Source organism: Capricornis sumatraensis, chromosome 1 (genome assembly GCF_032405125.1).
Source record: "Capricornis sumatraensis isolate serow.1 chromosome 1, serow.2, whole genome shotgun sequence".
Lineage (NCBI taxonomy): Eukaryota > Metazoa > Chordata > Mammalia > Artiodactyla > Bovidae > Capricornis > Capricornis sumatraensis.
In genome coordinates, this window is record NC_091069.1 from 150,782,798 (window position 1) to 150,807,630 (window position 24,833).

The 24,833-nt window shown below is 39.0% G+C and overlaps 2 protein-coding genes across 3 annotated transcripts in view; one reads left to right on the top strand and one right to left on the bottom strand.

Moving 5' to 3' along the window:
- FILIP1L (filamin A interacting protein 1 like) overlaps window positions 1-16,182 on the bottom strand; it is a 112,723-nt gene extending 96,541 nt beyond the window's left edge. For both annotated transcript variants that reach the window (XM_068969695.1, XM_068969703.1), the window contains exons 1-3: window positions 15,940-16,182; window positions 15,035-15,208; window positions 5,795-5,973 (exon numbers count right to left, since the gene is read on the bottom strand). In XM_068969695.1, the coding sequence (XP_068825796.1) occupies window positions 5,795-5,973; window positions 15,035-15,208; window positions 15,940-16,182 (596 nt within the window). The remainder of the gene's footprint in view (window positions 1-5,794; window positions 5,974-15,034; window positions 15,209-15,939) is intronic.
- CMSS1 (cms1 ribosomal small subunit homolog) overlaps window positions 1-24,833 on the top strand; it is a 397,612-nt gene that overhangs the window by 108,084 nt on the left and 264,695 nt on the right. The gene's annotated exons all lie outside the window — the stretch shown is intronic.

The window sequence follows — 24,833 nt, forward strand, 5'->3', positions numbered from 1 at the left end:
ATATTAAGTTCAGTTTCTAATATGTAACATTCAAGAAGCAATAGGAGGTACCTAAATCTAGATATCCTCTAAAAATGGAAACACTGCTGACGTAGATTTGAATTTGGTGGTTGAGGTGCTATCATTCTTAGTGACCTCTTTTGCTAGTGTGGCTTAGAATAATAGGGTTGAAGTAAAAGATACTTATTCATAATAGTATCACGTGATCACAGTGTTTTAAATCTGAAAGAGACACACAAATATAGCCTGTCCCATTTGTTTACATACAAGATTGGAGAAATGGAATTTGCCCAAATCTGGTCTAGCTGCAGATTGAGTTTGCAGACCAAGTTCCCAGTTCATCCCTCACTGTGCTTGTTATATTTCCTTTTAGACTGCTTTTTAACATTTGTAGTATTCTTTTGTGAGCAGTAAATTCATGAATCATTGTACATCTAAATACACACCCAGAATTATTTGTAAAATTTAGTTCAGCTTTCTGGGAAGGAGAAGCAATCAAATAGCGTCATCATTGTAGCCGAATTTTGACCTCTATAATTAAATGGTGTTGTATAGAAACCACTGAATTATGCAGTTACAAGGGTATGGTTTTGTGACATCTGCTGAAAGTTAAGTCATGATGTACAGTCCTAAGTGAATGGGTTTTTTGGTTATCCTCGTGAGGTAATCTCTCTGCATCCCTACCCAGACCCCATGTTAGATCTGAGGTATATGAACACTGGGCTGATCACATTGTGAGTCTCTGTAGAGTTACAATATAAAATATGTTTGTGGTGGTCTCCATTTTGTTCTGACAAAGAACTGAATACCAATGACAAAGGTCAAATGGAGATCTGCCATCCATTCCACTACTTGCAAGACATAGCCTCGAGAATATGTAATACATATAACTCCTTGCCAGAAAACTGAAAGGAAATGATTACATTTGAGTACAATGCATTCTACAACAATAGTTTAGTGTGCATGAAATTTAAAACTGCTGGCTTTCCAAATAGGATTTTTAAAAAGTAGACTTTAGCTTATTTATTTTTTAAAAACATTATGCCCTCTGTGTTATGCTTTGTGGGATATTTTTTAAAGCTGGGATTTAAGACCAAAAAATTTGAAAATCCTAATGGTAATAGTTGCAAGATACTGGATCCTCTTGAAGTACTGTAGTTTAATGTGTTTATTGAATTCTGTTTTATTTTCATAAATATTTAATGTATTATGTTTTTGTACCATACTGGTGCTTTTCTCCCCTACCCACCGTGATCTCATAGTGCCCTGGAAGCCTTAGTATCAAATCATAAAGGCTACAGTGGTGTCTCTGTCCTACACATGCACAAATGAGTTGGGGTTATATGCCAGTGAGGAACTTATCTACTTCCTTCTCCTAGTATCTAGTGTAGGACCTGGCATGTGAAAGTGAAGTTGCTCAGTGGTGTCCGACTCTCTGCGACCCCATGGACCTGTAGCCTACCAGGCTCCTCCCTCCATGGGATTCTCCAGGCAAGAGTACTGGAGGGGGTTGCCATTTCCTTCTCCAGGGGATCTTCCTGACCCAGGGATCGAACCTGGGTCTCCCGCATTCCAGGAAGACGCTTTAACCTCTGAGCTACCAGGGAAGCCTTCTCCTGGTTAGTATCTAGTGTAGGACCTGGCATGTAGCAGGCATTTAATTAGTTGGGGTGTTTTTAGTTTGGGTTTTGGGTTTGTTTGTTTTTTTTGTTGTTGTTGTTTTGGTTTTAATGAATGAGTAAGTGGCCAGCAGCATTAAATAGCTAAGTAACTAGTTAGTTTAACTAAAAACTTAAATAGATTAATACACTCATTCATTTATATATATTTCAAGGGAGTATTCAAAGCCTCTAGAAAGATTTGATGTCTTTTGAAAGAAACCCTCGAAAGTAATCCAATATATTCAGTTAACAGGAGAGTCAAATATGGCTCAGTGTTTCACTCACCTTTCCTGGTGCCCATCTAGAAAACAGGCCTGTCATAGTAGAAAAGACTTAATGATAGAAATCTTTATAAAGTTGCTTCAGCCAAAGGGAAAGGTGAAAATGCTTTGTTCTTTCCTAAGGACTTAACCCAAGATGTGGTCAAGGCAACAACCTTGGAGCTGAGTTCCTGCTGACTTTGCTGCAAAGACCCTTCTGCCCCCTGAGCCATTGTTCTGTCTATCGCACTTGGACAGGACAGAAGCAATAAATTAATTCTGCCTGTGACTCATTCCTTACTATGTGGCTTTTGAGAAGCTACCATTTGAAGTCCTGCTTTATAAGATCACAATTATCAGTGCTAACCTACTTGGCCAAGGTATTATGAAAAGTAATTTAAGGTTTTCAAAAAATCCATAGTTGAAGTCACAGTTTTAGACAGAGTTGCCATAACAATATTTGTTTCCCACTTCAGTGGTGGTTTCAAGGCCAGAAGTGCAATAATATATGTGGTTAGTATACATGGTTTGCTTTAGTGTTCTAAGAAAGAAAGCATGATTTAAAAAAAAAAAAAAAATAGGAAACTTTTTTTTTTCTTCCCAGCCTTTTCCCCCGTTGAAACTGAAAAAGGAAAAAAAAATTATGCAAACTATTTTGAAAGTACAGACAAAATTGGCTTTTCACTTATGGGAAAATTTTGCAAAACTGCACTGACTAAAAGTGATTTTTGTTTTGGATTTCCTGTGAAGCCCTCCAAAAAGGCCAAAAATTACTGGCATTGCTTTTGTATAAAACCTTTCACATAGACTCCACTTGTAATTCAGCCAAATACATAATTCAGGTCATCAGTGACACACATATCCACACATTGGAGCTGGTTGGTGAACAGAAAGTTGTCATGAAATGTGGACATAATATTATTTTATGGACAGACCAAACTGCACAGATTACAGTGAAGGAAACTTTACATTAACACACTTGGGAACAGGGTTTCCTGAGCTGTTCCCTGCCCCCACCCTTCTGCAGTGGGAAAGCCAATTGTTTACTGATTACGACAACGACATCATTTGGCAGACATTTTGGCCTAAACTCAGTGTGTGACATCAGCCTCCTTTAGGGTTTTCCACATAAAATGAATTCTCCAAAGAAAACACAGAAATGGAGCCTGAATTTGAAATCCATTATTACACCCTCTAAGGTCTCATTAACTATCTCAATCGTGTATTTCTTAATTTTTATTTAATTTCCAAGTAGATGTTATCTAACGCTAAAACTAGGAGCTCTGAATTTTCACAGTGTTTTTTCAGAGTTCCAGTCAGAAACCATATTATAGTTATAGAGCTATACTTATGGCCGTATTCACTCAAACCACTTTTATGGCGGTTATGATGTCTTTGTTTCTTTGTACTGAGGGTCACTGATTCGGGAGTGGCTTATATCACTCTGTTAGAGGAAGGAAGTAAACATTATTCTTTGACTCCTCAGAAAAAATTAGCCTTGTTTTTGTGAGGGGTGGCTGCATGTTTGAGAGGAAGTACTCTCACTAAAGTTAGGTTTGTGTTCTGTCATTTGTTGTCAGAATGAGACGTGTGAATGGTATTTTACTCTCTTGTGTAAGCACCTCCTCAGTATATATTTACCTGAAATTACTATTTCCTCCATTTCCTCTTCATGAGGTGGTGTTCATTAAGTATTTTTATGCACATGGCCTTAAAGCAAGTAGAAGGCAGTTATGCCTTATGAGGCCCACAGTCTCCCTGCTACAAGCATGGCAGCAGGAAAGGTCAGTGCACGAACACGGCCAAGCTCCAGGTACTGCGACGTACAGGTAGAGCAGAAGTATTGTCTGTGTTATCGTGTGAGTCGAGAATAGGCTTAACACTTTCATACCCAAACAGTTCCATCTGGAAGCTGTATCTGGGCAAATAGAAATAGGTGAATATTCCCATGTCTTCTGAAATGGCTAAACACAGAATGAGAATCACTGCAGTCATTTTTTTCCAATTTGGGGGGTTAATGGCTTGCAGGAAAAACTTTGTGTCCTATATGGCTAAAAAATATGACCTTTTAAAATTCTTCCCGTTAAACTACTTTGATACATGTGGCAATACCATTCTTAATGTATTGAGTCCATGGTGTACAGTTTACATTCATCTCACTGTTTTCCTTTTGCTCAGCCATGGCCTTGATTCCTGTTGCTCTTGTGTTCTCACTTCTCAGTGCTGTTCTTCTTTACTCTCTATTGATTTAAATAATCTTCACCATCTGCCTCCCAACTTTATAGTGTTACTTCTGGATAGCCCTTCTCAACCTTCCTTCAGAAGACAGTAGAGACACAACCGTGAGCATTAGGACTATACCACCAAGAGCCTTCCACATTTCCACCCTAAATCTGTATCCTCTTGTCTTCTCTGTTAATGTTTGGTAAGCCCCTGGGGCAGGGATTTACCTGCCTACTTCTTTATTCTGTGGTGGGCAGCACTCTGACCCTGGTGAATAAATATTCATAATAATGAGAGATGAAAAGGAAGTGTCTGTGTTCAACAAGTTAGTGCCAAGTAAGTGTGGAGGCCAAATGAGGCCATGGGCGCCAAACCCCAGGGGTTTGAAATAGTATTTAATATGACATTGTCTTATTGAATACCAAATTGTATACTGTAATGTCTTAATCAAATCTTCTTGTCCTCCACCCTTCTTTATTCTTTCTCAGCTTCCTTTCTTGACCCATTTTTTTTTTTTTTTTGACGAAAACCCTAACTTGATGGGTTGTTGTTTGTTTTCTAGAGTTCCCATCTCAAAATTCTTTCCCTTACCAAACCAACACCCATAGCTTCAGCTCTTACCAGCTGCAAAAACACATCACCAGCCCAGCCTTTCCCAGACCTACATTTCTAACCATGGATTGTCTATTTAGACATATTGTTCTCCCCACTGGACAGTGGAACATTCCAGCTTCCTCATGCTCAACTTGTCTGAAGCAAGACCCCCTTCCCCCTTTTGAACCAGAAACCCTGCAACAGCAAAAAGCTGTGCACCACTCCCACCTTCTGTACCTTGGTGAATAACCAGGAGTGTAACTTTGTTTCCTTTTTTTAAATATAAATTTATTTATTTTAACTGGAGGGCGAGGGTGGGATGATTTGGGAGAGTAGCATTTCTGTTTTCCTTTCTCTGCTCTCTAGTCACATTAGTCACAAATTCGCATTGACTATACCTCATAAACAATTCTCCTTACACCCCGTTATCCCTAAACCCTCTAGACATTGGAAGACATATCTGCCTCCAGGTTAAAGCCCCGCCTGTCTTTCTTCTATCTCTCCTTAATGGTTCATTAAGAAAGCATCCCTAATCAATTCATTCTCCTTCTCATAACTTGTCATTTGTTCCTTCTTGCCAACAGTATAAAATCCAGCGCCCGTGGCCAGCCTTTGCTTTGCTCACACTCTGTGCTATAGCTATACGGAAAGCTTGTGGAAAGCTTGCGTTCCCTCAGTACCCATACTCTTGTCTTATCTCAATGTTGTGGCACTTATTTCTGCCCTTGCCTTGTGTATGGTTTCCATTCTTATTTGCGTAAGGACTAGACCCATTACCTCCTCTCTGCAGCTTTCACAGGGCACCCCCTTGAAGAAGCAGGTGAGGTGCCCAGCACTTACATTTCCACAGTCCTATCACACCTGATTATTCTTGTGTTGTACTGATACTGTTTTTAAACATATCCTTTTCTTCACTCTGTACCATGAGGTTTTTGAGACCAGAGGCCGTCGTATTCATCGTATATCCCTGTATCCCTTGGTATAATGCCCAACCCATGGTGAGAGGTTAGGAAGAGTTTGCAGAATAGTTCATTGTCTTGTCCCAAGTAGCCTTACCTTTCACATTCCTGTTCTAGCAAGCTTATGAATTCATCACTCTTCTCCATGTATTCTTTGTGTTTTCTCTTTTCTTCCTCCAGTTCTAGTATGGTTTGCCTGTGAGATTTTTCTACCATTAAAAGCTGTTCCAGGATTCGTCTATGTGATTCTTTATGTTTTTCCACGACTTTGTCCAACTACAAAAGAAAATACATTAATAATCTAAGTACAAAGCATTCATAAAACTGCCATCTCTCCTGCTTTTAAAAATGTCCTAGTTTTAACAAATTCAGCAATGGGTTTCTGATTTCCTTGTTTAGTTTTTATCATTACTCTTCTTAATTTTGATACCTTTTGATATGTTTCAACACAAATGTAACCTTCCGTCTTTTTTTTTTTTTTTTTGGCCACAGCACATGGCTTGTGGAATCTTAGTTCCACATCATCATGTTTTTCTTAACCAAAAATAAAAATCAGTGCCTCTGTAGATACCTGAATATCTTTCTACTTCTTCTTTTGCTCTCCAGAGAAACCATATCAGAGGAATGATGGAAAGTGAAGGACAGTGTTCGATTCTGCCACTCCCTTAGCTGATGGATCCTGCCCCAGCCCTCCCTAAAGTTCTCTGCCCATGTATGTTTCTTGGGTCCACAGTCAGTTTTTCACAGCATTATGTATGAAACTGTTGGCATACTCTTTTCAAATACTTGAGAATCAATTCTGTCTTGGTATAGAGTGTGAATGTGACCCAATGTAAACACCAAGTCCTTTTGTCTTACTTACACTTGTCTACTCTACTGGACTGTGAACTCCCTGGAAGCAGGGCCTACGTTCTATTTTCCTTAAATTCTTAGCATCTAATAGAGTGATTTGCCTACAGTAGGTGCCTAGTATATGGTTACAGATTGAAAACAAAATAAGCAAGCAAGGAATCAAGAAAGAAAAGAGGGTTTTATCATAAATGGGTGTTGAATTTTGTTGAAAGATTTCTCTGCATCTATTGAGATAATCATGTGGTTTTCAACTTTCAGTTTGTTGATATGGTGTATCACATTGATTGATTTGTGTATATTGAACCTTCCAGGAAGTAGGTGTAGGAGGAACCTCCTCAACATAATAAAGGCCATATTTGACAAACTTAGAGCAAACATTATTCTCAATGCTGAAAAACTGAAAGCATTTTCTCTAAGATCAGGAATAAGACAAGGGTACCCTCTCTCTCCACTATTATTCAGCATAGTTTTGGAAGTCCTAGCCACTACAGTCAGAGAAGAAAAAGAAATAAAGAGAATCTAGACCAGAAAAAAAGAAGTAAAACTCTCACTGTTTGCAGATGACTTGATACTATACCTAGAAAACTCTAAAAATTCCACCGGAAAATTACTAGAGCTAATCAATGAATATAGTAAAGTTTCAGGATATAAAATTAATAAACAGAAATCCCTTGCATTTCTAATGCATTTCTAATGAAAAATTAGAAAGAAGTTAAGGAAACTATCCCATTCACCATTGCAACAAAAACAAAAAAATACTTAGGAATAAACCTACCGAAAGATACAAAAGACCTAAACTACAAGACACTGATGAAAGAAATCAAAGATGACACAAACAGATAAAGAGATAAAGATTCAATATTGTGAAAATGATTACACTGTGCAAAGCAATGTATAGATTCAATGCTGCTGCTGCTGCTAAGTCACTTCATTCATCTCCGACTCTGTGTGACCCCATAGATGGCAGCCCACCAGGCTCCCCCGTCCCTGGAATTTGCCAAGCAAGAACACTGGAGTGGGTTGCCATTTCCTTCTCCAATGCGTGAAAGTGAAGTCACTCAGTTGTGTCCAACTCTTAGCAACCCCATAGACCACAGCCTACCAGGCTCCTCCGTCCATGGGATTTTCCAGACAAGAGTACTGGAGTGGGGTGCCATTGCCTTCTCCATAGATTCAATGCAATTCCTATCAAACTTCCAGTGGTATTTTTCATAGAACTAGAACAAAAATTTTAACAATTTGTGTGGAAACACAAAAGATCCTGAATAGCCAAAGCAGTCTTGAGAACAAAGAACAGAGCTGGAGGAATAACCTTCCTGGCTTCAGACTATGCTACAATGGCAACAGTCATTAAGATAGTCTGGTACTGGCACAAAAACAGAAATATAGAGCAATGAAATAAGATAGAAAGCCCAGAGATAAACCACACACCTATGAGTATCTTATCTTTAACAAAGGAGGCAAGAATATACCGTGGAGAAAAGACAGCCTGATGCTGAGCTGTATGAGCTGCTTATATATTCTGGAGATTAATCCTCTGTCAGTTGTTTCATTTGCAGTTATTTTGTCTCATTCTTAGGACTGTCTTTTAATCTTGCTTATTGTTTCCTTTGCTATGCAAAGCCTTTTAAGTTTAATTCGGTCCCATTTGTTTATTTTTATTTCCATTAGTCTTTGTCTTCTACATTGGCAGACAGGTTCTTTATCACTAGCACCACCTGGGAAACCCAGCACACACACAAGGAGGTGGGTCAAAGAGGATCTTACTATGATGTATGTCAAAGAGTGTACTACCTATGTTTCTCTCTAAGAGTTTTATAGTTTCTGGCCTTACATTTAAGTCTTTAATACATTTTGAGTTTGTATGGTGTCAAGAAGTGCTCTAGTTTTTTTTTTCTTTTACATGTAGCTGTCCAGTTTTCCAAGCACCACTCAATTATTGGAGAAATGCAAAACAAAACACCAATGAGGTATCACCTCACACTGGTCAGAATGGCCATCATCAAAAAATTTACAAGCAATAAATGTTGGAAAGGGTGTGGAGAAAAGGGAACCCACTTGTACTGTTGGTGGGAGTGTAAATTGATGCAGCCACTATGGATAACAGTATGGCAGTCCTTAAAATACTTGTAATAGAACTACTGTATGACCCAACAATCCCACTGCTGGGCATATATCCTGAGGAAACCATAATTGAAAGAGATGCATGTACCCCAGTGTTCACTGCAGCACTATTTGCAACAGCTAGGACATGGAGGCAATCTAGATGTTCACTGACTGATGATTGGATAAAGAAGATGCCGTACATACATGTAGTGGAATATTACTCAGCCATTAAAAAGAATACATTTAAATCACTCCTAATGAGGTAAATGAACCTAGAACCTGTTATACAGAGTGGAGAAAAAAACAAGTATTGCATATTAATGCAGATAAATGGACTCTAGAAAGATGGTACTGATGAGCCTATCTGTAGGGCAGCAGTGGAAACACAGACATTGAGAACAGACTTGTGGACACAGTGGGGGAAGGAAATGGTGGGACGAATTGGAAGAATAGCATGGAAACATATAAATTACCATCTGTAAAATATATAGCCAGTAGAAATTTGCTGTATGATGCAGAGAGCTCCAATCTGGTGCTCTGAGACAACCTAGAGGGGTGGGATGGGGTGGGAAGTGGGAGGGAGGTTTGGGAGGGAGTTTCGAGAGGGAGGGGACTCTATACTTATGGCTGATTCATGTTGATGTATGGCAGAAACCAACACAGTATTGTAAAGCTCCAATTAAACATTTTTAAAAAAAGAAAGAAAGGAAAGAGGAAAGTAGGCTGATTAAAACAAAAGTAGCTCAGGAGCTTTGGCCAGTGATAAATCCAAATCCATATAAGACCATGGTTTTGAAAGCATGTGGCTTTCTAGATGAGCTAAACACAAAACTATAACCCATAATATTGGTTAATTTTGCCCTTTGCTTTTATTATAAAAGATTTAAAATTTGTGATTCTTGAATTTGAAGCCAGTTTAAATTGTACATCCTTAAAAAGCACATGTTTGACTAGAAATCCAAAGCACAAAAATGGCCAAATCATTTTGGAAAAAGAAGGGAATATAGATATCCCAGCAGGCAGAATCCAGCTGACCTCTAAACATTTAAGCTGACTGTCTAGTTTTCCAATATGAGTTTATAATGATGCTTTAACACACACAAAAGTACTTCATGTCATTACAGGTGTTCATGACTTTTAATAAATGTGACCAGGCCTTTTGTGGAGCTGAAATTGCTTGGTTATATTGCCTGCTGGCAGAGTCACTTTTAACTAATGACCACCTTCTGAGAGGGAGGTTGTTGTGTTAACTGTCCTGGATCTCAAGAAACAATAGTTCTCTGAAAACTCCTTCCAGTTGCCCAAACATTAGACTGCATTATAAGGGAAATTCAAATCAACTGCTTTTAGAATTTGAAAGTGGAATAGTGATAGAATCAGCCTTAATTTGGAGATCTTGACATTTTACTTAGAGAAACATTCAATTTATCACAAGATTGGCCCTAGAATTAATAAATGAATAATTATTGTTAAGGCACTCATTGTGTGCGACTCTTTGCAACTTCACGGACTGTAGCCCACCAGGCTCCTCTGTCCATGGGGATTCTCCAGGCAAGAATACTGGAGTGGGTTGCCATGCCCTCCTCCAGGGCATCTTTCCAATCCAGGGATCGAACCCAGCAGATTCTTTACCATCTGTGCCACCAGAGCAGCTCACAGTAGGTATTTAGTAACAGCATAAATGAATGACAGGGCAGCTTCATAAGAGAAGCTTCATCAGATAGCTTCTTGTAGTTATGTGGACATAAATATGAAACTTTGTTCAAGCCAAAAAAGAAAAAGAAGCTTTAGTTCATCTATTATTACCTTCCATTGTGTTTTCCCCTGCTTTGTTTGTAAGGAAGGAAAATTGGAAAGAATCATTGCCCGTTATTTATTACATAACTTTGTAAGGGCTGTCCCTTCCTTCAAGCCACTGTCCCCCCGCCGCACCCCCCGCCCCAGCCCTTCCTCATCAATGATAGCATGATCTTCCACTAGTGGGATTACTCCACTCTCCTATTCAGAGCTGAAACATCTCTCACCATCTGGCCTCCTGACCTTTCTGCCCCATTCTCATTACGTACTTTCTCACTTAGTCTTTAGCCACACCAGGCTTCAAGTAGTTCTTAAAACACATGGTGGTGCTTCAGTTCTGCTTTTTTTCCTGTTCTTCCTTTATAACTTTCTCTGGGATTTCCTTCTCTCACCTTCCATAACTCTTAAAGGAAGGCCTAAATTTACTGCGTGCTCTTTGGTGCAGCAGGTAAGGACCTCATGTTTGTCAACAGCAGAAATTGGAAAGGTGTTGAATAGTGACCTTGCAGAGGGAAAGTTCCTGAAGGAAGTGTAAGTGATTCTAGAGATATTTTAGCTGATGCTTGAAGTTTTGTTCTGTTCCTTAGATGCTTAGAAATATGCTTAGAAATGCTTAGAAATATGCTTAGAAATATGCCACTGGTTCTCAGTTCAGTCTCTTCTTCATTCCTGCCACATCAAATGATGGACCTGAGCTCTTCTGAACTCATTTCATTTCCCACCAGTTGTGTGTGTGTGCTTGGTGAAACTACTTTAGTGTTCTGTACTTCTGGGTTTTTTTAATTATAAGTTTAGTGATTGGGCTTGATTTCTAAGAGTAATTGTTTTGCCACAGTTTTCTCAAGGTAAAAACTATTTATTAAGCGTCTGTTTTGCTGTATGTACTTAGTATTATGATAGTTGCCATGGGAGAATTTCAAAGTCTCAGTACTTATACTCTTACTAGACAGATAAGATTTACACATTAAACAATTAGGAACAGTGTGAGGTGGTGTATCATTAAGCACTATGGGAGTATCAGAGAACCAATGCCCCTTTTTGATCTAGCCCCACTTTCAGATTGAATGAAGCCTGGGAAAGAAAACAGGAAGACTTAGTCACTTTAGGGGAGTGTCAGGTGCAGAAAGATTAACAGTGGCTCCTTAATGTTTACCATGCAGTGACAGTCTTCCTGCTTATCATTTTAGCCTCCTTGATGTCATATCCTACCCGCAAACCCTAACGCAATCCAACTCCTTGCCCGGGATGAAGGAAATCCAGTGTGTTTGAATAGGTTGGATTGTCCCAGTAGTTAAGCAGAATGAAGAACAGAGAATTTGTCAATTTTTTTGCTTTTGGTCACTTAATATATGCTTAGAAAATAATGACCTTTGTTTTAATAACTCCTGAGTCACAGATCACCCTAATTTGGGATTTGATCTTCTTTCTGAGCTACAGCTTTGGTTCTCTTTGTTCTTTTTCGTTGGCCCTTTGAAGATTGTCCTTTTCTTTGATTACCTTGAATGTAGTGGTAGAGATAAAGCTAGTTCAGACAGCTGAGAAATTATTTAGCTGTTTTAGTAGATCAAAGGTGACCAAATATGCTGTTCATAGAATGTTCCATCTTCTCTGTCTTTACTGAAACCTGGTTTTCTTAGATAATAGTAGAATCCTAAAATAGAGACTGCTAATTCTCACATTACCCAGGATCTCAGGTGCTAGAAATGGGGGCATGATTCTCATGGCTCTGCACTACCACTGCTGGACTCTGCTGAAAGCCCTTCCTTGTTTATTGTCCCCTGAATGGTGATAGTCCACTGTCATTCATATGTAGTCAGCTGCTGAGCTTCAGGTCACTCTCGCAATCTGCCTTTCTCCTGTCCATCTTGGGAGCATTCTGCATGTGCCAGCTCACCCAGCCACCATCAGAAATGAAAGACCAGTGTATTGCAAAATGAACGCTGTGTGTCTTTTGGCTCCTAGCCCTGGAAGTGTGTGGATTGTTGAAGAGAAAGGTTCAAAATATGTGGAACCAGAAGCTAGTCTTTGGAAAGTTCCTGGCTTCAGGATTTCTCTAGCTCCATGTAAAGCTCATCCATGCACTTGAGAATATTCTAGATATTTTATCTAGTGTTTTAATGTGTTTTTTAGTGATATAGTTTCATCATATGTCCTCCACAGTGTTGCTGGAAGTGGAATTTCTTTATGCTGTACTTGACTAACCCCTACTCATTCTCTGGTGCTTGGCTTTCCTGATTCTCCTACCTAAACTTGATTCCCTGTTATACTTTCTCATACTGCTTTGTGGTTTTCACTACAAAAATTAACCTTGTGTGTGTGTGTGTGTGTGTGTGTGTGTATAGATTATACTTTTTGTGTGATCTTTTGTTGTCTGTCCCTCTTTTAGACATTAAGCGCTCTGAAGACAGAAACACAACTATTTTTATACAGTGAAAATTATAAAATAAAATTTAAAAGCAAAATTATACAGTTGATTAAAATAAGTACTTTAAGAATTACCTTAAGGTAATGCTAATAAGGTAAGCAGGTTGGAAATAGGAGGTTGAAACAGTCCTGGATTCTGCGTTCTTCCCTCCCTATCTCCCCATCCATACCCTTTGCGGCCCTATCTTGCAGGCCTTCACCTTAAGTCAGTGTTCCTAACATGTGACGTAGCTTAGAACAGTTTGTTTTTCTAAGGTATTTTGCATTATGAATAGATAAATCCCCTCTAGTTTACCCTAGACATAGTTGAGATTTTTTACATTTTTTTAAAAGAACATTATTGGGGGGGGGGGAGGAGAAGGATGGAAGAAAACAAAATAATAAATTTTTTGTATACGCATCCTTATCCTGATGCAATTATGGTGCTCCCTGGTATGGTTGTAGTGGGAACACTCCTCCTCCTTTCTTTTCTGCAGCCCTAGGGACTCATTATCATATTTTTCCTTCATTGTTTATTGTCTACATATCTCCCCTCATCCATCACTTCCTAGACAGAGGAAGAGGGCAGGCAACTGGGTGTATATGGTCTTCAAGGAACTGAGAGAGTCTTGTAGCCGAGGAGAGAAATTTATAGGAGGGATGTAGTAGGCAAGAGAAGAAAACAGACAAATCATAGACGTGGGAATATAAGATGTGTGTGTGTATGGTGTATGTCAGGGGGAGGGTATTTCTTGAAAGAGTAATCAAGGAAGGTTGGATTTATAAAGCGGGGCCAAATTATGATTAACTTTCAGGGACACTTTGCAAAGTTAGGATTGCAAGCATTTGCAGAGAGGGTATTTCCAATTTTGCAGTGTGCAGTAGATTTTGTAACTAAAACTTCTTCCTACTGATTTCAAGATAAGTTTGAAATTACTCTGTTTCGTTTTACACTGAAGTATTGAGGGGCTATGCCATTTGTGGAGTTCTGTGAGGATATGTTCAGTGATCGTTAATTTGCATTTGTGAAATTTGTGCTTAATGCTGTTTCGCAGTCACTGTGCTGGGAGCTTGGATAGTTTTAACACTATTGACTTGAATGAGGGTTCGGCTCCTCTTGTTTGAAATTTGGATTAAAGCTCAATCAACAGACTTTGGGTGGTCTCATCTTCACCCCTCAGAGAAGCAGATCCATATGAGCAAACTCCTTAACAATTTGGCAAGATGGTAGGCTTCTCTCATGAGACACCCAAGGCAAGAATAGCAGCGACATGAGAGGTCATTCCTGAGGTAGGCTGCCAGACCATGGGGGGGCTTTGTCCAAAGCATGCTTTCACTCTCTTCAGCCTTAGCTTATGCTCCTAGTTGTTTCTTTTTTATAAGAATGAAAAATTATGAAATTTTCCATCAAGGTCTCAGAGGAAAATGGAAGAATAAACTAAGGATGCAAAGGAGTTTCAGAAATGTCAGCAAGTGAAAGAGCAAGCAGTGCTGTATCTTCGTGCAGTGGTGGGCGTGTAGAAACTGTTCACCTTTGCCATTGTCCTTGCTGGGCACACTTGGCGGGGGGCAAAGTCTTCACTGTCATCAAACTATTGAAAGAGAAAGAGGATATGTACTCATCTAAAATGTATACTTCCTAAAACTCTGTTTCTTGGACAGTTCTTCAGATCATTTCCATTCAAGCTCAGAATTTCTATGACATAATACTCCAGTGTTTTCAAATAAATTAACCTCCATGGTTGAACTTTATCTGTTTTTTATTATTGCCTTCAGATCTGTAAAAGAAGTACAGACCTGTGTGTGTGTGTGTGTGTGTGTGTGTGTGTCTGGGTCCAAGTGTCTGTGTTTCTTTGCGTGTGTGTGTGTGTATGTGTCCATGTTTGTACAAGGAGGGGGAGAGAGAAAGAGAGAGGAATTCTGTTGCATTTATTAGGTTTTAGTCTGATGTCAAGAAACAAACCCAGTGAGAACATCCTGCTTCCTGTCCATGATTTATTCTCCTTTTCTTTCCTGTAGAGCATGTAGTGTTTATCTTCCTTGGGTAGGTTTTAAACATACAACTATAAATAATGGAAAAAGGAGTTACATGTCCTGCTCACCTGCCAGGCCCAGTGCTTTACTAGCTGGTGAGCTTACTTCATCTCCCTAGGTGCACTCTCCTGATTATAATACATACCTCATTCATTGGTTTCTCATAGATGTCCTCCTGCCAAGGGGCAGATTTTGCTTGAAAAGCATCTCGCTGGAGAGCTTCTAGCACCTTTTTTGGAGTGACAAACCCATACTGAGCTTCCAGCAAAGCCAAGTCCATTTTTTCAGCCTTTAAAACGCCTATGACTTCATCTCGAGCCTGTAGGAACAAAAGGCATTTCAGAAAGCCCACTTTATCTACGAGCAGTCTCTGCAAGTGATTTTTTGTGTTGAGTGTTTCTTCTTGTTTCTTCTTTTTCAAATATAAACATCATATTCTGTTATAGCACCTTTTACAAAAGGTAGCAAAATTATGTCCCTTTATCCTTCTTACAATCTAGTTACCCATGAATAATGCTTTTTATTGTGATAACTAGACAACATGGAGAGAATTCTCTATTTTTCATTGTGTTTGACAAGTAGATAACATGCTATTCCTCAATGGACTGGTATTTTCATATTCAGGGATATGAAATAAGATTGTCCTGTGTGTATAGCAGCTGTTTATTTTGTGTAGGTTAATAATGCTGGGGCAAATCTCGGAGCCAGTTCACGTGAGGTATAAAAGCACCTACTGTCATTTAAAACTGACCCAGAAGTCATCAGCTATTATTGTTACCCTTCCGAGCCTGTGCGCTGAAGCAGCCTGAGTGGAGGATATGACCTTTCACATGTGCATGCCAATCGCATGTCATCATGACAGCCCTTTTAGATGTGACTAATTACTCTTCGTGTTGCCAGAAGAGAATTCTGTGTATGTGTCCTTACACTTTGCTTTCATGTGCGTACAAGTGTGAAGCACAGATAGCTATGTCTGTGGCAGCCTACACAGCAAATTCATAAGCAGCCTTCCCCAGGAAGCATGAGGACAATGATTCTAAGCCAGCTGACCTGCAGTTCCCCCTCCAGAATGCTGAGAAGAAATAAGAGGTCATCTCTGGAGAGGTCTTCTCCTTGGTGGCCGTTACCACTGTGTGACTTAGGATATGGAAGGATTGCATCCGACTCCCTGGTGGGGTCTTTGTCTTGCTGTCTCTGCTTCTTGTCCTCAGGCCCTTGGAAACTGTCGTCTTTTCCAGGCCTTGGAAATTGCTTTGGGGCTGAGCCCTCCTTGTCACTGCTTTTGGAACGCATACTTTAAGGGCTGGAAAGAAGAAAGACAATTTGTAATGCTTAGTGGAAGTGGAATTTTAATAAGAGAACCTATTACTGCTTTGACAAGTCTGCACTCCTGTTATATTTACCACAGCCAAAGACTCAATCTTTCTGAAGTCTACAGCACAGAAGGGTATTAGCAGATTCATAAATCACAGTCTTATTTACACTTCTGTTTTTAAAATCAACATTTAAAAAACTGTGTTCTGCTTTGATTAAGGCCACTTATGTCCAAGGGTAAACAGACTGTATTTGAACTTCATCCGCCAGGCATTCCACCTGAGGGACCTGGGTCATACCTCCAACCTCGGCTTAAGTGCTTTCTTAAGACGTACTTAACATAATTATAAAATGGTAAATTTGCTAATTATTCCAACTTTCTGCAGATTCACAAGGTGGTTCCACAAGGAAACCTTTGTGGAACTTTAAAAAATGTTTTTAAATTTCTTACCTTTGCTGCTTTAAGATAGAATTATCAGAATTACTGCTACAAAATACTTTGGGTTATTTTGTTATGATGATAAAGTCTAATATTAAAGGAATGAAGGCTTGGTTCCTGGCTGCATCCCTGACATTCTGCTAAAATTCCAGAACCGTCCTTGGATAAGTCAAGGGTTTATATTTAGAACCCTTATCTCCAAAATAAGAACCCTAGTGCCTATGGTAGTTGATTTTTATGAAAACAATATAAGATAAAGTAATATTTAAGGGACAATTTTAGCTGTACATCTTATTATATAGGTATTGAAATTAATTTACAATAGCACAATAATTTGTTCCACTTTTGAGGTTTCTAATGAAAAAAGAAAATATCAATTGAACTTACAGTCTACTTCAGTGATGTTCAAAAAGATTGTTAATTTTACTCATTCCTACAAGGTAAGAAACTATCATCATCATTGGTGCCTTGCTTTTCATTTGTAATAATATTTCTTTAAAAATCAGAAGGGGTGGAACTTCCTTGGTGGTCCAGTGTCTAAGAATTTGCCTGCCAATGCAGGGGACATGGATTCCATCCCTGGTCTAGGAACTAAGATTCCACATGTTGCAGGGCAGCTTAACCCATGTGCCACAACTACTGAACCTGTGTACTGCAACTCCTAAACCCCGCTCACCTAGAGCTCAGGCTCTCACAATAAGATAACCTACTGCAACAGGAAGCCCAGAGTATCACAACAGGAGAGTAGCCCCCACTCACCACAGCTAGAGAAATCCCGCAGGCAGCAATGAAGAGCCTGTGCACTGCATCAGAGACCCACTACAGCCAAAATTACATTAAAAAAAAAATTCTAGAGGGAATTTCCTGGTGGTCCAGTGACTGGGGCTCTGGCTTCCACTGCAGGGGGAACAGCTCTATCCCTGTCTGGCAAACTAGGCATGGCCAAAAAGAAAAAGAAAAAAAATCTGGAAAAGTTCAAGCATACAGAGAAGTATGAAAATATAATGAGTCACTACATGCTACCACACAGATTTGTAAAATCTCCATTTATTATATATTTGGGTAATATCTTACAGATTAACCCAAATAATCCAATACATTAGAAAATAGTTTTTTAAGTAAAATATTATAGATAGAGTAGAAGCCCTATGTATGTCTTCCTTAACCCACTTCCTACATATCCGACCCCATAAGTAACCATCTTGAATTTGGTGTTTATTCTTCCCATGCATGTTTTATACTTTATATTTTTAATGCATGTTAAAATATATTTATATATATATAAATTATATATATATAAATATATAAATTATATATATTTAACATATATGTTAAAATATATATTGCTGAGCCATTTATAGTTTTACTTTACAGATTTTCAAATCTAATGTAAACAGCATATTGAGTGTAGCATTCTGAAAGTTTTTTTTGTACTGTATTTTTGAGATTCTTACTTGTTCCATTTTACTTATTTTACATATTTGACTGCTATATGATATTACACTGTATGAATAATCCACCATTTACTTACCCATTTTACTGTATAATTTACATGTTTTTTGTGTTAGGAAAAAATGCAGCTGTGAACATACTTTTACATTTTCTTCCTGTGTACATGGTATTCTTTATGGCATAAGAGTGGGACTTTTGGACTCTGCTATATTGTGTTCTCAACATTACTAGGGATTACTGCTCTCCTGAGTGGAGTACCAATTTATAGCGGAGTATAAGTGTTCTCCTTGCTCTATATCTTCATCAACATGTGCTATTATGGAATTTATACCGATATGATAAATGAAATGGTATCTGATTTGCATCCTAAATTCATAAGAGCAGCATCCTTTTATGTGTTTAGATGGCATTTGAGTTTCTTCATAAATTGCTTATTCATAGTCTTTGCCCATTTTCCTTTTGTAAATATTAGTTGTCTTTTTCTTATAAATTTATAGGAATTCATTACATATTCTATTGTTTTGCTGTTATTTCTTCTGATAGTAGCTTAAACATTTTCACTTTATGTCTTTTGTGGTAAAGAAGTTTTCAGTTTAATTTAGTCAAATTAATCAGTTTTTAAATCAGATTTTCATTTTTTAATTGGAAGATAATTGCTTTACAATATTGTGTTGATTTCTGCCATACATCAGCATGAATCAGCCACAGGTGTACATACATCCCCTCTCTCTTGAACTTTCCTCCACCCCATCCCACCCCTGCAGGTTGTCACAGAGAACTGGGTTCAAACTCCCTGCATCACACAGCAAATTCCCGCTGGCTATCCATTTCACACTTGGTAAAGTGTATGCTTCAGAGCTGCGCTTTCGATTCCTCCCACCCTCTGCTTCCCCTCTGTGTCCACAAGTCTGTTCTCTGTTTTTGCATCTCCATTGCTGCCCTGCAAACAGGCTCAGCAGTACCCTTTCAGATTCCATGTATATGCGTTAATACATGATACTTGTTTTTCTCTTTCTGACTTAACTTCACTCTGTATAATAGGCTCTAGGTTCATCTACCTCATTAGAACTGATTCAAATGTGTTCCTTTTTATAGCTGAGTGATATTCCATTGTGTATATGTACCACAACTTCTTTATCCATTCATCTGTCAATGGACTTCTAGGTTGCTTCCGTGTCCTATCTGTTGTAAACAGTACTGCAATGAACATTGGGGTACATGTGTTTTTTTCAATTATGGTTTCCTCAGGGTATATGCCCAGTAGTGGGATTATTGGGTCATGGCTCAGAGGTTAAAGTGTATGCCTCCAATGCGGGAGACCCAGGTTCAATCCCTGGGTCAGGAAGATCCCCTGGAGAAGGAAGTGGCAACCCACTCCAGTATTCTTGCCTGGAGAATCCCATGGATGGAGGAGCCTGGTAGGCTACAGTCCACAGGGTCACAAAGAGTTGGACATGACTGAACGAGATTATAATGGAAGTTTTATTCCTAGTTTTTTAAGGAATGTCCATACTGTTCCTCTTAGTGGCTATATCAGTTTACATTCCCACCAACAGTGCAAGAGGGTTCCCTTCCTCCACAGCCTCTTCAATATTTATTGTTTATAAATTTTTTTTTATGGTGGCCATTTTGACCAGTGTGAGATGATACCTCACTGTAGTTCTGATCTGCATTTCTCTAATAATAAATCAGTTCTTTCCTTTATAATTTGCATTGGAAACCAAAATTTGAGCAGTGGCAGTATAATAGAATGGTTAAGACCATGAACTCAGGAACCACTCTGCCTGAGTTCATATCTCTCCTCCATTACTTATTGGCTATAAAACTTTGGCAAGTTACTTGATACCTCTGTGCCTTTCTCATCTGTAAAATGAGCATGATAATAGCAGTATATCCATAACCTAAAGTTGCTGTGAGGACTAAATTAGTCAATACATGTTATATGTTTACAGCATGTTTAATACAATATTATCACCAAATAAACATTAGTTCTTATTATTAACATTATTAACTTTACTTTTATTCCCTCCAATTTTATAGTGATTCTGTACTACCTTTATAGTTAGAAAAAAATTTAAGAACTAAAGCAAGTTTATTTGATTATCTGTTTCATCTAATGAGTTGTAAACCATGAATTCAGGGGGAAAGAAAAGAAGATTGAAAGAATGGTTTTGTGTCTTTCCTGGGTACTCTATTGAAGAAGTGACTCTTTCCAGTTCCACTTTGCTGGCACCACTTGAGAAATCAGAGTGCAGAACAGTTTAGGAACCTTGAGGACTTCATAACCAACCAGCTAAGCGTCCATTCATCTCTCTACCCATCCTTCAGCAAGCATTTATTGAAGGCCCACTGTGTGTCCTGCAGTAAATTGGTTATTTGTGGTGTGACTGTCTTACTTTTCTTAATACAGGTGGTACACTTTTCAAGTGTAAAGTTATGGAAATAGTTTATAAATGTGGGGTCATGAAAAGAGTACTGAATTAGACAGAAGTCAGGTAAAAAGAATTCTATCACAAATCAGCTGTGGCACTTAGTTAAGACGTGACCCTCCCTGAGTGCGGTGTCCTGATTTGTGAGGTGAGAGGGGTGAGGAGGTGATCTCTATGACCCCCTTTCTCCTAGGATATATAATGATTCTTGCCACTGTGCCTTTCTTTTAGCATAGATTTATCTCAGTAGTGTATTTAAAAGACATGGATTTGTGGGTCTGCGCCCTAGAGGAAATCCACAGAAATCTAAACACTGCATATGGATATGCAGTAAGCCTGTGTCTAATGGTTTTCACCAGAGTAGAGATCACAGTTAAAAGACAGCGCCAGAGTTAATTTTCAATGAGAATTGTTCAGTAGCCTCATCATAACAATCAGGCTGTAAAAGCAGAACTGGAAGGTGTTAGTGGCTTACCTGTTTATTATGTGTTTTGTCAGTAACAAACCAACTATCAAGTGATACTAGTGGGGCACCCTGCCTTAAAGTTACAGGGTCCATCTGGAGAAACTTAAAACATTTGCTGTCAAAGTTTTAACAAGTCATGTAGTATCTTTTCTCTGTAATTCATGTTCACTCTGACTTTCCTCCATCGCACATTTAATTCCTCTATTAGCTGCTAGAGATAGCAGTAATGGTGGTGATGGTGGTGGTAATGTTGATGATAGCTAATACTTAATGAGAAGTTACTACATTCCAGGCATTCTTCTAAGCATTTTACATGTGTTAGCGCATTAGTTCTCCACAATGACCCCATGAAGTGTGGGGATATTATTATCTCTATTTACAGCAAAGAAAGGGAAGCACCAATGAAGGCTGCACAGCTAGTAAGTGGAAGAACTGGGATTTGAATCCAGACAACCGGGCTCTACTACCTGTGCTCTTAAAAAGTCATGTCTCGTGCTATTGTACTGTACTGCCAAAGCCAGGTGGTTATGAACACCCTGTCTGAGATGGATACAGACACCATGTGTGAAAAATGCTTGTAGCCTTGCTGAAGAGATTGCTTATCAATAATTACAGTAGAGATGAGCAGTGATCTGTGGCAGTAGTTGTCACTGACTGTCCATTACTTGGCCTTCCCTGGTGGCTCAGCTGGTAAAGAATCAGCCTGCAGTGCAGGAAACCTGGGTTCGATCCCTGGATTGGGAAGATCCTCTGGAGAAGCAAATGGCTACCCACTCCAATACTCTGGCCTGAAGAATTCAATGGAGTGTATAGTCCATGGGGTTGCAAAGAGTTGGACATGACTGAGTCACTTTCACTTTCACTCCGCTACATATCCAGGAAAGGACTTATTTATTTGAGAAATGCAAAGGCATAAAGGGAGTATATTTTTATGTAGGGATGGAAGGTTAGGGTATATAGAATTTTTGACTGTAGAAAGCCCCATTATGTGTATATTTATGTGCTAATAAATAATGATCCTATACTAGAATATTAATATATGCTGTGTACCTTATGGGAGAAGGCAATGGCACCCCATTCCAGTACTCTTGCCTAGAAAATCCCACAGCAGAGGAGCCTGGTAGGCTGCAGTCCATGGGGTCGCTAAGAGTCAGACACGACTGAGTGACTTCACTTATGAAAACATATTCAAAAATAAAAAGGAAAAATATTAATAAAAAATAAGAAATCCAGTTTTTTTTCTCCCACTCCATTGGATTATCTTGATTACCTCAGGGAGATCATTACTCTGGCCTATAGGAATAATGGAGGGTTTTTAATATAGAGTAGATATGTTTAAAACACTTAAATATTATGTACCATTTTGTTTATATAAATGTTCTCACATGAAGGACAAGGCCTTCAGTTTCTTGTATCTAATATTAATATCTAATACATTCAGATATTCTATGTAATACATTCATGTGTCCCTTGGGATTTCTTGACCTGGTATTTCATACCTAATGGCTATTCAAGAAAATGACTGATTTATTCCTTCCACTTTGTGGCCTATCCACAATTTAGGTAACATTGCTAACTAACAGTGGCTCAAAACTCTGTAGGTCACTCTGCATTTTCAGTCATCTTGCAGCTCACCTGGGTATGAATGGGCTAAGATGGGCTCACTCCATATCTGACTCTCAGCTAGACAAACTTGATCTCAGCTGGATCATCTCATCTCTGCTCCACATGGGCTTTCAGCCTCTGGTGGGCTGGATCAGGCTTCCCCGTAGAGCGGACTCAGGGCAGCATCCCAAGAATGTGATGAACAGTGATCTGTGGCGGTAGTTGTCATCGACTCTCCCCTGCATCGCTTATTCTCTCCTACTCCAGGTCTTCAGTTTTTTTGATAAAAGAGCATTACAAGGCCACCCCAAATTCAGGAAGTGGGGGAATAGATTTTAACCTCTCAATGGAAGGAGCTGCAGAGTCACATTGCAGAGGACTGGGAAGAATTAACTGCAGCCGTCTTTGAAAAACTCATCTGTCACACTTACAGATTCATATTTCTGTGAAAATCAAATAGAAGCCTAGTTTAAAAGAGAGGTAAAATGTGTTTGATTCTTTACTTCTTTTAGTTTCCTGGAAGCGTAGGGTTATTTTTGTGATTTCTATGATGCATTCCTGTGCTTTCATATTACCCAGGCAGTCAAATGTGGAACAATAGCCTACTGATAAGAATCAATTTGTATTCTGTTACTATTCAATAAGGATTCCTCTGTCACCATTAATCTTATCCAAGGTATGCCTTCCAGAATTCCAAGATAATGTAAGTTTCTGTTTAGCAGGGTAGCTTGCTAAGCATTGCTCATAAGTGTGGCTCTTTGAGTGTAAGGCAACTCTGAACTACTACAGGGCTTCCCAGGTGGCACTAGTGGTAAAAGAATCCACCTGCCAATGCAGGTTAGACGTAACAGACGCAGGTTCCATCCCTGGGTCAGGAAGATCTCCTGCAGGCGAGCATAGCAACCCACTCCAGTATTCTTGCCTGGAGAATCCCCATGGACAGAGGAGCCTGCTTGGCTGTAGTCCATAGAGTCACATAGTCGGACACAACTGAAGCAACTTAGTGTGGAGCACAAACTGCTACAGAAAACTGAGTGGATCTCCATATATGCACTGTCTTCCCTCACCTCTCATTCTTTTTTTTTTTTTTAATTGAGTTATAGTTGATGTACAATATTATATGTTACAGGTGTAAAATATAGTGGTTCATCATTTTTAAAGGTTGTATTCCATTTATAGTTATTGTAAAATATTGGCTGTATTCCTCCTCACCTCATTGTTAAACTGAGTTGAGTGAAATCCTCCAGGAGTGCACATATCATTTGCCAATGATAATATTTATAAGTGATTTTTTTAAAAAAAGGAATGCGCTGAAACATTTTAATGTTATGTTTATCCTTTTTAAATTGTTTAGAGTTTTTCTGAAAGCATCTATCTTTGGGGACTAGGGAAAATAGCTTCAGCATTCTTGCTGGTGCTCAATTAGGTTTATGAAGAGACTCTTCGTGTGCAAACTTCGGGTTGACTGAGGAGTGTGTGTCTCTGCATGTTTACAGTGGTGGAGTTTCCTTACCCTTCTGCCAACAACCACAAAATGATCAGTAATGAGAAGTAATTAAGTATCAAGAGGACGAAAACAAAGACATGAATTTCATGATACTCTCATGCTTTGTATTATCAGTGACTTCATTGTTTCTCTTGGCAAATTTTTTATGCATCTGTGCTTGGCCCAGGGGTGCATACTGAGGAAAAGAAAAATTTTGTAATAGCAGCGGTGGTTTGGGATTTTCAGGTTACAAAGGGAAAAAAGTGAAATGGAAAATTGCTTTTGTTTATAACAAATCATGATGCCTTACTCCTTTCATAACTGTCGCTAGTGACATAATGCCTGATGGTTTTGCAAAGAGGAAACCTGCCTAGTTGTCAAGTTTAACAGCCTAGTGTGTTGATTATTTGTGACTCTCAGAGCCATAGAATGGCAGCCCTCAGAAATGTAACAGAGTGATAGACTGGGAATCAGGAAACAGGACTTCTGATCTCAATTCTGCTTTTAATTAGCTAGGCTCTAGGTCGCAGCTCGTAAAATAAGGCTATTAGGCTGGGTTGGCCCCATGAGGTCATTCAGGATGAAATAAGGTTTCTTTCCCTTGACCTCTACCCTGGTCCTCACTCCCTAATGGGTCCCCCTTACTACAGAATTTGTGCCTGAGACTAGATGATCTCTGAGGTCCTGGGACTTCCCGCTTTAGAATTTTGTGCTTCTCTGTTTTCTTGTATCTATGGATACAAATACAGTGCA